The sequence below is a fragment of the Leishmania mexicana genome, chromosome 6 (assembly GCF_000234665.1).
Source record: "Leishmania mexicana MHOM/GT/2001/U1103 complete genome, chromosome 6".
NCBI lineage: Eukaryota > Euglenozoa > Kinetoplastea > Trypanosomatida > Trypanosomatidae > Leishmania > Leishmania mexicana.
This window is the reverse complement of record NC_018310.1, coordinates 365947-379233: the sequence shown is the minus strand read 5'-3', so window position 1 is coordinate 379233 and position 13287 is coordinate 365947. Positions and strand designations below refer to the sequence as shown.

At 63.6% G+C, this 13287-nt stretch overlaps 5 protein-coding genes across 5 annotated transcripts; all 5 read right to left on the bottom strand.

Moving 5' to 3' along the window:
• Nucleotides 1–961: 961 nt before the first annotated feature.
• LMXM_06_0950 (putative glucosamine-fructose-6-phosphate aminotransferase) lies at nucleotides 962–2974 on the bottom strand (the record flags this gene model as incomplete). The annotated part of the gene is made up of 1 exon (XM_003872058.1): nucleotides 962–2974. The coding sequence occupies one exon, from the start codon at nucleotides 2972–2974 to the stop codon at nucleotides 962–964; it is 2013 nt and encodes a 670-aa protein (XP_003872107.1).
• A 1020-nt stretch (nucleotides 2975–3994) lies between these two features.
• Nucleotides 3995–5800, bottom strand: LMXM_06_0940 (conserved hypothetical protein; the record flags this gene model as incomplete). Its single annotated transcript, XM_003872057.1, has 1 exon — nucleotides 3995–5800. The coding sequence occupies one exon, from the start codon at nucleotides 5798–5800 to the stop codon at nucleotides 3995–3997; it is 1806 nt and encodes a 601-aa protein (XP_003872106.1).
• Nucleotides 5801–7485: 1685 nt separating this feature from the next.
• Nucleotides 7486–9678, bottom strand: LMXM_06_0930 (2,4-dienoyl-coa reductase-like protein; the record flags this gene model as incomplete). The annotated part of the gene is made up of 1 exon (XM_003872056.1): nucleotides 7486–9678. The coding sequence occupies one exon, from the start codon at nucleotides 9676–9678 to the stop codon at nucleotides 7486–7488; it is 2193 nt and encodes a 730-aa protein (XP_003872105.1).
• Nucleotides 9679–10552: 874 nt separating this feature from the next.
• On the bottom strand, nucleotides 10553–11860 carry LMXM_06_0920 (conserved hypothetical protein; the record flags this gene model as incomplete). The annotated part of the gene is made up of 1 exon (XM_003872055.1): nucleotides 10553–11860. The coding sequence occupies one exon, from the start codon at nucleotides 11858–11860 to the stop codon at nucleotides 10553–10555; it is 1308 nt and encodes a 435-aa protein (XP_003872104.1).
• Nucleotides 11861–12483: 623 nt separating this feature from the next.
• Nucleotides 12484–13149, bottom strand: LMXM_06_0910 (conserved hypothetical protein; the record flags this gene model as incomplete). Its single annotated transcript, XM_003872054.1, has 1 exon — nucleotides 12484–13149. One exon carries the CDS (start codon nucleotides 13147–13149, stop codon nucleotides 12484–12486), a length of 666 nt encoding a protein of 221 aa, XP_003872103.1.
• Between the last annotated feature and the right edge of the window lie 138 nt (nucleotides 13150–13287).

Sequence of the window (13287 nt, the reverse complement as noted above, 5' to 3'; positions counted from 1 at the left end):
TGTGGTTGAGCGGCAACAGAAGACAGACGCCGGGGGAGGAAGGGGGAGAGAGAGGGTGCTGCGAGGAGCTACAGCAGTCCTTCATGGAGCAGAGCGCGGTGGCCAGGCTACATGCGCAGAGGTGACAAGGTCGACATAACGCGTGCGGGTCTCTTGTGCGTGTGTGGGTGTGGGTGGGTGGGTGACAGCATCCACGTCTGCTCGGCGAAGGAGGCGGATGCCGCTCCTTGTCTTCTTAGTTCGGTTTCGTTGCGCGCTCGACTCGCACGCACACGCGAAGAGTCGCGCCTCCTCCCCCTTTGCCGAGAAAACATCGCTCACGCGAGAGGCCCAGGCAACGGAGAGGGTGGCGGTGGCCGACACAGCCGACGCGACACATACACATATACATACACACACATACGCCTCCGTCGTGGCCACATGTGCGGGCCGAGAGCCGAGTAAGAATAACACACGCTAAAGGAGAGACATCGCAGCAACGGCGAAGCAAAGCAGGAGAGCAGGCGGCAGAGACACCCGCACGCGCAGAGGATGAGGAAGGCGACCAGATGGACAGCCAGCCACGGGGCCCTTCCACACCATGCGCGCTGCGCTTCCCCTGCACGCGCACCTTTTCGCGGTTCTCGCGCTTCCCTACTTCACTTTCTCGGCTTCACTGGAAACACGCGCACGGGTATCGGCCCACCCGCCTCATCACACGCATTCCGCACAACGCGTCGCACCCACCCTCTTGAGGGGGGTGAGGGTGGGGGGGGGGGTAAGAAGATGAGAGGGGGAGGGAGGGAGGGAGGGGGGACAAGAAATGATGCACACCAGCGTGAGCACGAGTTGAAGAAGGCGGCGCTTTAACGTAGAGCCGACAGACGCGAAGGGGGCTGCCGGTGGTGGTGGGGGAGAGGGTGAAGGGGAGGGGGAGGGGGGGCGTGGCGATGCGCACGGACACACGCACACACATGCGGTACTACTGCACGGTGACACTCTTGGCCAGGTTGCGCGGGCAGTCAACGTTATTGCCGCGCAGCAGCGCCATGTAGTAGGCAAGCAACTGGAACGGAATAACGTTGATGACACACTGAAGGCAGTCCACCGTCGCTGGAACAAGGACTATCTCGCTCGCGGCCGCCCTCAGCTCAGCGTCTACCTCGGTCGTGAAGACGACGACGGAGCCGTTGCGAGCGTTCACCTGCTGCACCGCTGCCTTGCTCAAGTCGAAGTGCTTGTCCTTTGTGCACATCGCCAGCACCGGCACCGTCTCATCAATCAGCGCGAGCGGCCCATGCTTGAGCTCGCCGCTGTGAATGCCTTCCATGTGAACGTAGCTCAGCTCCTTCACCTTCAGCGCCGCCTCCATCGCGGTAGCCAGGTCGTAGCCGCGACCGAGCACAATGACGGAGTGGCTCTCCTTCAGGCGCGCCGCCAGCGCCTTCATGGGGTCGTGTGTGACCCTGAGCACCTCGGTAATCTTTGCTGGCACCTCGGACAGACCGCGCAAGATCTCGTTGCGGCGCTCCTGCAGCCGCACCGAGTCGCTGCTGAGCAAGAGCACCACCAGCGTCATCACGATCACCTGTGACGTGTATGCCTTCGTTGACGCCACACCGACCTCGACGCCAGCTTTCAGGTGGACGCCGCAGTGCGTCAGCCGGCTGACGCTAGACTCAACGACGTTCGTGACGCCGACGCACATCGCGCCAGCCTCGCTGCACAGCTTCAGCGCCATGAGCGTGTCAGCGGTCTCGCCGGACTGCGAGATGAAGAAGCACGCGTCGTTCCGCTGGATCTGCGGCCTGCGGTCAATGAAGTCGGAGGCATTTTCGATGGATATCGGCAGTGGCACGAGCTCCTCGAAGAGTGGCCGCACAGCGATGCAGCTGTGCAGCGAGGTACCGCACGCGATGAAGAGGATGCGGCGACTGGCGAGAATGGCGCGGATGTTCTGCTGGGTGAAGCCGCCGAGCTGCACTGTCCCGCTACTGAAGTCGATGCGGCCGTGCATGGAGCTGATGACGGACTCTGCCTGCTCGTAGATCTCCTTGAGCATGAAATGCGCGTAGTTGCCCTTGGACAGACCCTCCAGCTTCGTCCCCAGGTGCTGCACCTCGCGCTTGATGATGGACTTCTTGCGGTCCGCTACGTTGTAGAAGCGCAGTGCGCCGTCGCAGTAGTGAACAATGTCGTTGTCCTCGAGGTACACAACGTCGCGCGTGTACTCGGCGAACGCGTTCGAGTCGGAGGAGAAGAACACCTCGAGCGGCCCCGATGGGTCGGTGAAGTCGCACGACTGCAGCTCCACCACGCAGCCGCGGTTGTCTGTCTGCCGGATGCCGACCATCAGCGGCGATCCCTGGCGGCTCGCCGCCACCTGACCAGGAAAGTAGATGCTCTTGATAAGCAACGCGTAGCTTCCCTCCACCATGTTCGACAGCTCCAGCAGCAGGTCGGCGAACTGGTGGACGCCCTTGCGCGTGTACAGGTACTCGGAGAGGACGCTAATAACCTCTGTGTCGGTGCCGGAGTAGAAGACGTACCCCTCCGCCGTGAGGAGCCCCTTCAGCGCGGAGTAGTTCGTGACGATGCCGTTGTGCACGATGGTGAACTCGCCGTTGTTGCTCTGCTGTGGGTGACAGTTGCGCTCGCACACAACACCGTGCGTGGCCCACCGCGTGTGCACAATGCCAACGTGGTGGTTCGTCGTGGCGTCCATCGGTGGCAGCGTCGCGGCGACCGCCTCGCTGAACACCTTCTTGCGGAGCTGGTCAATGTTGCCGACGCTGCGCACCACACAAGGGCGCGGCGTCGGCGCACTGGCGGCGGTGCCGTCCTCCGTGCCGCTGCCGATGTTTGCGTCGATGGCGAGGCCTGCGCTGTCGTAGCCGCGGTACTCCACCCTCTGAATACAGCGAAGAAGAATGTCCAAGATCTGCTCCACCGTGCGTGGCACGTTGCTGTTCGCGTAGCCCAAGATGCCGCACATCGGGAGGGGAGGGGAGGGGGAGGGGGGAGACGACGACGACGGTGACAGTGACCACCGAGAGAGGGACAGCACCCGACGACTGGGTGTACGCGCACAGGCTCACAGATGAACGGGGGAGGGGGAGGAGGAGGGGCGGCGCTACGAAGGAGACTGCGAGCTGCGAAGCGTTGACGATGATGCAACGGGCGGTGCGGGGATGGGGGAGAGGGTGGGTGGACGGCGCGCAGTGATGTGCTGCAAGGGTCAAGGTGTGCGTGAACGTCACGGAAGGCACTCGAATCCCAAAGGAGCGCGTACGCACGGCACTGAGCAGAAGAAGGCTATGGCTTCTCCGGGAATCTGTGTGCGCATGCGATGGCGGCAGGTGCGGTTGATCCCAGGTGGCGTATAAACAGTGTGGACGCGTATCTTCGGGCAGCCAAGCGTGTGGCGACACAACGAAGGGAGTAGAAGGGGGGAGAGCTGGACGAGACCCAGAGAAAATGCTTGTAGGCGGGCGCGGGGAGCACTTTGAACGGCGCATCCACGCACACGCACGCACACACACACACCGCACGCGAGAGAGGGGGAGAGGAGTGGTGCAGAGGTGTGGAGGCAGCACGGGTCTGCTCAGGAGTGGAGGAGGAAGGTCAAGGCGCGGCGGTATCCTCCACGACTGGTCAGGACACAGGGGCAGTGAGGCGTTGCGTGTGCGTTGTGCGTGCCGAACACGAGAGCGGAGTGCGCAGGACGCGCTAGCGCTTTGGGTGCGCACCTCTCCGCTACGGTTCTCGTGTGCTACAGCCTAGTTCGCGGAAAGACACACACACACACACGAGCAGAGGAGCGATAGAAGCAGCGGTGATGTGTGGCCACCATCGTGACCGGAGACGAGTACAGGATTCGATGCAATCATGCGGGAAACGGATGCCTGCCACGCGCATGTACACACCGCTTTGGAGAGAGATGAGCAGACCTGTGCGCTGCCCCTCTCCCCCTCCCCCTCACCTCTTGCGGTTTGTGAGGCGCGTGCGCCTGTCTCTACATTGGCGCCGCAAACGGCATCAAGTCGCACCGGTGCACAAACGTCGAGGCGGGCGGCGGCGATGGCGCTGTTGATTTCCCTGTTGACATCGGATCGAGAGTCGTGGTGCTGCTGCCGCCAGCGCAGCTGTAACGTCCACAGCCACAGCGGTGCGCCTCAGCAGAGGGCAAAGATGCGTCGGCGACGCTCATCATGCGCAGATTGCGCTTGTCCTCTGTGACGCTGAACCACACGACGCGGCTGATGGCGAACTCGACGTGCGGCAAGCCGCTGGTCTGGCGCGCAGGGCCGCCACGAGGACTGTCTCGTCCAGATATGTGCGACTGCATCCACGACGATAGCGGTGATGCGTCGGGGCTGCCCATGCGCGGGCCGAAGAGGCACGGTGCGCTGAACGTCTCGCACCACGTACTGCTCGTGCCGTACTGGAGCGCCTCGTCCACGTACAGGGCTGCCCCGCTCTGGCCGCCGCCAATGGCGAAGAAGTGCGGGTTGCAAACGATGAACTTTCTATTATGCGTGTTGCCGCACCAGGTGAACTTCTCCAGCAGTGGCGCCTGTGGCACCACTCGAGCCGGCTGCACAGGGCACAGCAGTCGATGCCGCCTACCCCGCGGGGATGGCACAACCATGTCAGGTGCGCCGCGGACGCTGAACGTAGCAGCCGCGTTGCTGGATAAAACGGCGGTTGGCCGTCGCGGCGACGCGTTCAGGTGCGGCGGCACCTCGCTTGGTGGCAAGAGTGGTAACGAGTGCACCATCGACTTGTCGATGGTGTGCTTCGAGCCCACGGAGTGCTCGATGGTCACCCGGCTCGGCATCGGCACCGGTACTCCCGCCATATCATCATCAGCGACGGTAAGCCGCGCGTAACTGTACGCTGGCACTGCACCGACTGCTGTTGTGGAGGTGGTCGGGGCACAGGTGTAAGGGTCGGCAGCCGAGCGCTTCCGCGAGTCCGTGTCCAAGGAAGCAGCAGCCTTGTCATGCTGCTGCTGCGCCTCTTGGGGCTTCTGCCCCTTTGCCACATCTGTCGCCATCCACGCCCCACGCGACGGCGCGCAGCTCAGCTGATCCAGCCGGAAGACGAAGGTGTCGGGGGAGCCAAAGTATATGTTGGCGGAGTGGCGACTGAGGCACGGCACCTCAGGAGTGAAGCAGCCGAGCACGCTGTGCTGCAGCGCGCTGTGGGCGGGGCCGTATCGCCGGGAGCTGGCGCGGTGCGCCTCGCGAAATGAATGAGATGCGCCGGCAGTCGATGGCGACACCGCGCACGAGGCGCTCATCGACGAGGCCGAGAGACTGTGCGTCGGGCTCGCGACCTGCGTGCTCGACAGTTCGGCGTCCTCGCGAGAGTGCACAAAGAACAGCCCGAAGGCGACGGTCTTCACCTGCGACTTCTTCGCATCCACCGCCTCCATGCGACGGTAGAGGTTGGAGAGGCTGAACCCGTCACTGGCGGTGTCGAAGCACAGCCGCCACGGGTAGCTCTGCCAGCGCGGCGACAGCGCCAGGAGGACCTCGTGTAGCTCACAGCGAGAGAGCGGCAGAGGCGGGGTCGGCATGTCCTCTTGGGTGGCAAATAGCTGCGCTGCATCCAGAGCGCAGCAACACGATGTGTTATCCATCGCCACTCCTTCCTTGCGCAACACCGCAGCACTCACCTCCGCACGCAACGTGGCGGCGTCTCCTGCGTGTAGGGCAGCCAGGTGCCGCAGGCGACTCTCTCGCTGCACCGCCTCGACGAGCTTCCGTTGCACATCTGGCCGGTACTGGAAGCAGTTGCGGTAGGCGTCGTACATGTGGCAGCCCGGTGGCGGGAAGAGAGGCAATACGCGGCGGGCGATGCACGGTGGTGTTATGGGGAGCGACACACATGAAGAGGCAACGCACTCCGGCGGACATTTTGGCGCCGGCGCCGGCGGCGATGATGGACCCTGAGGGAAGAGCGCCATATCGCACGTATCGCAGCACGATGGGTGCTAAACGGATGATGCCGGCCGCGGTTGACGGCGTGCGTGTGTGTTGGGGGAGGGGAGGAGCACGGATGCCACACTCGACAGCAATACAAGAGCACAGACGGAGGGAGGGAGGGGACCTCCACACACACACACACACACACACACAGGGAAAGTGAGAAGCGAGTGTGTACGGACGCGCACGCCCACATGCGAAGGTCAACGACAATGCGGATCACAAGGATGAGAAGGATGGCGATGCGGATGAACTACGCTGCCGGAAGAAGCGTCGAACTACTACGATGAACGAATGTCCAGACAGCGAAGAAGGCAACGGCACGGAGGGGAGATGGGGGGAGGAGGTCGATATAAACAGCAACAGTAACAGTGCGGGAGGAAGTCAAGAGATTGTTCGTACAGGGTGCTTGCGACGCACACAGAAGTGCGCACACGCGTGTTGTGTGCCTCTGAGGGAGGGAGGGGTGTGGGGAGTCGGGGGAGTGGGCCGTGCGTCCTCTCACCAATGTGGTAGGAGGACTGCTGAGTGCGTGCGTGCGTGGTCAGCTGCGGGTTGAGGGGAGAAGCGAGCCGAGAATCCGCACTGTGGCGTAGAACCTGCTGCCGTGTTTGTAGCTCCTCCCTTCGACGGTTGTGTGTGTGCGTGTGTGGGCGCACGCGTGCGAGTGGGCGGGTAAAGAAAGAGAGTGGTGGTGTTGTGCTCCACGCCACACGCGCACAGGCGTGGGAGAGAGAGGTGGGGGAGAAGGACGGATGTAAAACGCCAGTGAGCATGAGCGCATCTCTCGGACACCTACCGTGGCACCTAAACGGTGAAGAGTATAAGGCGGCGATGTGCGCGAGTGAAAAGGTGGTGGTGAGGGGTGTTGATGCAGCCACATCGCTGCCGGTGTTGCACATCCGTACGACCGCGTGTTTGACTTCGGTGATGAGAGGATTGATCGAGACCCACCGGCACGTTGCCACCATGACCAACGTTGCCTCCTCGCGACACATCACCCGCGGTTGTCCATCGCTTTCCGTCCCCCCCCCCTAATGCGCTGAGCCATCGTCATCGCACTCGCATGCAATGCGCGGAAGCGGAGTTGGAGGGGGGCCGTTATATTGAGGGCCAAGCACCGGACGACGCCCACGCAACTGGATCTCAGACACATCGGCCCGCCCTCCCCACCCATTCACACCAACACACCAACACACAGCCCCATTGTGCTGCTCCCCGCCGCTTCTGCGACTCGCCCCGCTGTCAAGCAGCGCTTTCCATCAGTTCGCCTTTCTCGCGTGTGCATGCATTGGACACCAAACGTCGTCCGCAGCGGTGCGCCGACATTCACCCCCGCCCTCTCCTCACCGCACATCAGCCATTCCGGAGGCCCCACAACTCGTCCCCACACGCAAGTAGGCAAGCAGCAGGCAGGCTAGCAACGAGCGAGCAACGCGAAGCGCGGGAAAGCTGTGTGGATCCTTCACCAGACACAGACAGACGCCGCCCCACGACCATCGAGATGTCAGCCTCATATCTTGTAGCCAATCTCGTACCCTTCGTGGACGCACTGCAGTAAATCCTCTTCGCCGTGTCCGTCGCCGGTGTAGCTGTCGCGGCACGAGCCAGCCGCGTAGATGCTAAAGTCGCTCATCATCTCACCTCGCGCCTTCGCGCCGTCTTTCATCCACTCGTAGATCCATGTGCCGTAGGTGATGTTCGGCAGCATGCCAATGCACCAGACGATGGTGTCGCACGGCACGAAGAACTTGCGGCTGTCCGGCGGCAACGTGGAGATATGCACGCCGTCGGCGTCGAAGTTCTCGAGCATGCCGTGCTTCACCACAGTGCTCTCGTGCTGCTTGATCCACAGCTTCTGCGTCCAGCCCCAGCCGCGAGAAAGGTCGGCGTCCTTGTCCGCCTTGTTGAAGACGGTGACCACGCGGTTGTTGCGCGGCATCCGCTGCTCCGGACTGTCCAGCAGGCTGCCGTCCTCGAGGTTGACGCCCCACTCGTCCAGGTACAGCGAGACCTCGCGCGAGACACGGGGGTCGTGCAGTAGGAACGAGGTGACGTCGTGCGAGATGGCGCCGTTGCCGACGATTACGACGCGGCGACCTGCTGTGACGCTGCCGTCGAGGATGCGCGAGAAGGGCACGATGAGCGGGCACTCGGAAGCGCCGGGGAAGACGTGGGACGAGATGCGGCGTGGCACGGAACCGTGCGTCATCACGACAGCGTGAAAGAACTGGTGGTTGCGAGCCACCTCCTCGCGGGTGAACTCAGTGTTGAGGCGGACGTTGATGGAGGACTGCCGCAGCTGCCGCGTCCAGTACTCCAGCGCGGCCTGGTAGCTCTCCTTGCCAGGCACGCGCTTCGCGAGGTTCAGCTGGCCACCAATGACGCTCTCCTTCTCGAAGAGCGTGACGTCGTGGCCACGGCGCCACAGCGTCAGCGCGCACGTCACGCCCGCCGCACCTGCCCCGACAACGGCGACAGACTTGCGGTACTTGGCCGGCCCCCATCCGCGCTGGAGCTCGTAGCCCGAGATGGGGTTCAACGCACACGTGATGCGCTGGTGCTTGTACAGTCGGTTGACGCAATGATTGCAGCCGATGCAGGGGATGCTATCCTCGCTGCGGCCCGCCGCTGCGTTGGTGATGTACCGCGGGTCCGCGAGCAGCGGCCGCGCGACGCCGACCATGTCGCACACACCCTTCTCGAGCAGCTTCTCGGAGAGCTCGATGGTGTGCAGCCGGTGCGACGCAACGACCGGCACATCCGTCGCGCCGACCTCCGTCAGCCGCTCCTTCAGCAGCTGGCAGGACCGGGCGAACGTGCCGTGTGGCACGTAGGCCGAGAGCGTCTGCACTGGCGAGTCGTGCATGCCGACGCTCGTGTTCAAGATATCGATGCGGCCGCTCTTTGCCAGCACTTCGGCTACCCGTAGCGTCTCGGCCATCGGCGTGCCGCCGACCTTCAGGTCGTGCAGACATAACCGCAGCGCCACGATAAAGCGGTCGGGGTTCGCTAGGGAGTTCTTGATGGTTTCGAGCACGCGCACTGTGATCTCGAGCCGGCGCTCCAGCGAGCCGCCAAAGGCGTCCTGCCGCGTGTTCACGGCGGAGGACAGGAAGTTGTGCAGGAGGCTGCCCTCGCTGACGGGGACCTCGACCCCGTCGAACCCGGCCTCCTCGGCTAGCCGTGCAAACCGCTCGTACTCGGACACCACGTAGTCCACCATACAGCCAGGTATCCTGTACGGGTGCGTGTTGCGGAACGGCTGCACTGTCGACGGCGTCGACGTGGCGGACACTAAATAACGCTTGCGGGCGGCTCGGCCCGCGTGGAAGGCTTGTGCGAGTACGTAACCGCCCTCGCTGTGCACCGCCTGTGTGACGCGCGAGAGCGCCTTGGCGGCGTCGAAGGTGCTGAGCATCAGCGCATCCTTCTTCCATCGGCCGAGCCTCGACGTGCCAAGGCCGCCGACCACCATCAGCTTCGCGCCGTAGTGCGCCCGCTCGGCAAAGAAGGCGGCCATCGCGCCCATGTGCTCGTCGCTGTAGCACGTGAGCTCACTCTCCATGTTGAGGTAGATGGGCTGCATGTAGAAGCGGTTCGGCAACTCAATGTGCCGGCCAATGCGAATCGGCGTGAAGAGCTGCGACGCGACCGCCGGCACCGCGGCGCCGGTTCCGGTCGAGGAGACAAAGCTTGCTGCCATCCGCACGTTGACGGCGTTGGGGGCCGGCGATAAGAGATGTGTGCAGAGGAAAGATCGGCGTGTGCAGGAGCACTGGGAGGCTTGCGCGTGCACCGGCGAGTGCGGCTGTGTATGAGCGATCCTCCCTCCTCTCCACACCGCGGTCGCTGTCAAGCACTCTTGCGTGAGTAGAGTGCTGGGGGAGGGGGCCGGTGCGGCGGTATAGCGCAGAGAAGTTGCCGATTCCGAAGTGGAACACGTGTGCGTACATGCGTGTGTGTGTGTGTGTGTGTGCCCAGTGAGGGCGGAGGCCGAGCGGCCGCAGAAGAGAAAGTGCCGGGTAACGACGCCAGAGCAGCGTTGATGTCCGTGTTCGCGGGCGGGAGAGAGGAGGTGTGGGTAATGGCACAGCCGTAGGACGAAGGGGGAGGGGGGAGGGGGCAAGGGAGACGGCCGTCGCCATGGCACACCGTCACATCACGTCACGCGGTTTTTTTGGGGGAAGTTGTTGGCGCTGCCACTGTGTGCTCTCTCTCAGCACCGCCCGCAATGCATCTAACGCGGCAGAAGGAGTGCGTGGGGTACACATGGTGAGCCGTCCACGCGATCCGTAGTGAGCTTCTCCAAACGTGGTCATGTCCGCCGGTCTCTGCCGCACAACCCCCGCCCCGACCACCTGTCCGCCGCCGCCAATAGCCCGCCCACCCCTGCCCGACGGCTGGGCTGCAAGCTACCTCGCTTCCCCAGGCAGAGTTTGAGATGGCGAACCCTGTGATGCCACCCTAGCGGTGAGGTGTCGAGCGGCATACATAGGAGGAGGAGCGAGGCAGCAGAGCGAGCATGCGAGGCGCGCGGGTGTGTGTGTGTGTGCGACGTCCTTCCACTCTTCGAGTGCTTACGCTGAAAACTCGCGCGGAAAAGGCAGAGCGTGGACGCCTTGCATGAAGCTCTGTGGCTCAGTCGGCAGCGCGCAGGCGACCACGCCGATCGACGGCCACGCATCCATTAGCTGGTGGATCTTGTCGAGTCGCTGGCGACACGTCATGCCAGTCGGGTTCACCTCTACCGGCTCTGGCACATGCATGACGGACGCCGCATTCGGCGCGTTGCGCGTCGTTGGCGCGTGCGGGACGTTCAGGTTGGCGAGCGTCGCCCATGGATCCTCGGCCGAGGAGGGGGCTGCCGACGAGGTAGTTCCACTGCCGTTGGCGGGGCGGTTCGGCACCGTTGGTAGATTCGCAGAGGGCACGTTGTAGTTCGCCAGCGTCGCCAGCTCATCATCCGGCAGCTGCGGAAGACTGTTCACCCACTGCTGCGGCTGCTGGTGCGCCGGTGCCCCCGCATCACTTGCCGACACATTGGGGGGCGTGTACGAGTGATGGGAGATGCCGCCCGCCGCGCCGCCGTCACAGCTATCGAAGGTCGACGGCGACAGCGCTGGGCCGGGGCCGCTCGCCGCGCCGCCAGAGCGGCCGACGTCCTCGATGGCGCACCATTTTTGGAAGAGCACGTCGATGTGAGCATCGCGGATGCCGCTGTAGCGAATCTCCAGCTGCACCGTCGACACATCCACGACGCCGACCACCTTGCGCCACCCACACTGGCACGGCAGCTTCATCTCGACGCGCGACGGCTCAAGACCGCTGCCACGCTGAGGCAGCACCACGAGCGCCACGTCCACCTCCGGTGCCGCCAGCGTGTAGTCGTCACGGTTCTTGAGCGTCAGGACATACGTGCCGGCTGTGAGCGTGAACTCCTTCGCTATGACCTTCTCCTTCCGCGACAGCGGGTACGTGATGCCGTCCTGCAGGTAGACGGTGTCCACCGGGGTGTAGCCCTCCTTTGCGATGAGGTCAATCTGATCGATGGGCACCAGGATGCCGTCCGTCTTGCGAGTGATGTTACTGCACCGCGCCATGTACGCCGTGATCTTACCAGCGCAGAACTCCGACAGGTTCTTGGAGTATTGCGCGTTCTTGGGGCTCTTGTCCGCGAGGGCTGTGTGGCGCACGTAGTTTAATATCTGGATGCCACGCACGTATTGATGGTACACCGTGTCGTAGCTCTGCAGCAGCCGCCCAAGCTCGCTGCGGTAGCGGCTGTTGCTGCTGATGCGAAGCTTCGTCTGATCCACGTCGTACTCGCGCTGCTCGCACTGGCGCAGCAGGTCAAGGCCCTCCGCCAACAGCAGTTTTTGGGTCATGGCTGGTAGTGGCCAGAGGTGATCCGAGAACAGGGATGGAGATCAGCTGCGAGCGGGAGTGGGCAACGGCGCCGGTTGCGTGGCAGAGCAAGCGACGGCACGGCGGGGTAAGCAAGAAGACGAGAGAGTACGGCAGGCGGAGGCGATTTCGTTGCGCGAGAACTGCCGTGCATGGCAAGTGGCGGGAGCGTGGTGCGCACATGTGTGTGCGTGTGTATGTGTGACAGAGAGGGGGCACAACAACGGCGGGAGTGAGTCGATGTCGAGCGTGAGCATCTACCCGGAAGGCGTTCAACAACAGGTTGCATGTCTGTGCGTGCGTGTGTGCGTGTGACTCCACGGCAACACCGTAAAGGGGGCGAAGGCGCGGCAAGCGCACCCTCTTCAGGAGAGGGTGAGGCCGTGCCCAGCCACACCATTGTCTCATGCCACATCGGTGTCTTGCCAGCGGACTTGTGCATCAGCTCTTTGGTTTCGCTTCTCGCACGTCACACTATAGCGGCTGCGTCGCCTCGGCCACCGTTCCACGGCACGCCGCCGCCCCCGCCATCTTCACGAAGTCGGTCCGAACAGCTCGAGCCTAATCAGTGGACGCACATGCGTGCGCACACGCGTACGCTCCATCAGAGCAGCTTCAGCTGCCCAGTCACCTCGTCCACCAAACTCTTCGGCCCCGGCCCGACGGCCACGACGGTCTTGCTACCCGGCGCCACCTGCGTGCGGCCGGCGTCCCGGATGACGTAGTGAGGCAGGTTCATCTGCCGCGCGTGCTTCGCCAGCGCCATCATGGCGGCCTCATCAGGGCACTGCAGGGCCACCTTCGAGCAGCCGCTGGCGCTCCACGCGTCATACCACTGCACCCATAACGCGGACACGGGGTTCAGGGCGGACCGCGGGCTCGTCGCCGCGGTTGACTTGCAGGCCAGAATTTCCTCGACAATGGCCACCGCGGCATGGGCGCACTGCGCGGCGATCTTGCCGTTGCTCATCTTCAGATCCCTTCGGACGACAAGCGCCATCTTCACCGGCTCACCGGTCGCCGCAAGGCTGCGCAACGAGCGGCACTTCGCCAACGGCCGGCGGAACAGCGACGTCACAAGGCCCCGCATGACCACAAACATCGCCACAAAGGTCAGCACAAGTCCCGCCAAAAAACCTGCCCAGAACGGGCCCCGCACCACCTCCGCTGACACAGCTGCCGCGTGCTTGCTGGAGGCGCCGAAGACCGCGTGAAGGATAGCGAGCAAGGTGGATGAAGAGGGGCACGCCACCGCGGCCTCGTAGGCCATGAAGAGGCTTTTGTGTTCGAGATAGAGGAGGGGAGGGGGGAGCGAGGTGGCGCCGCCGCAGCTGGAGCGGCGAACGTATTCTAACGAAAACAGCACGAGGAGGCGGCGCGCGCAGCGGCACTCCCGCAACAGTCCGCA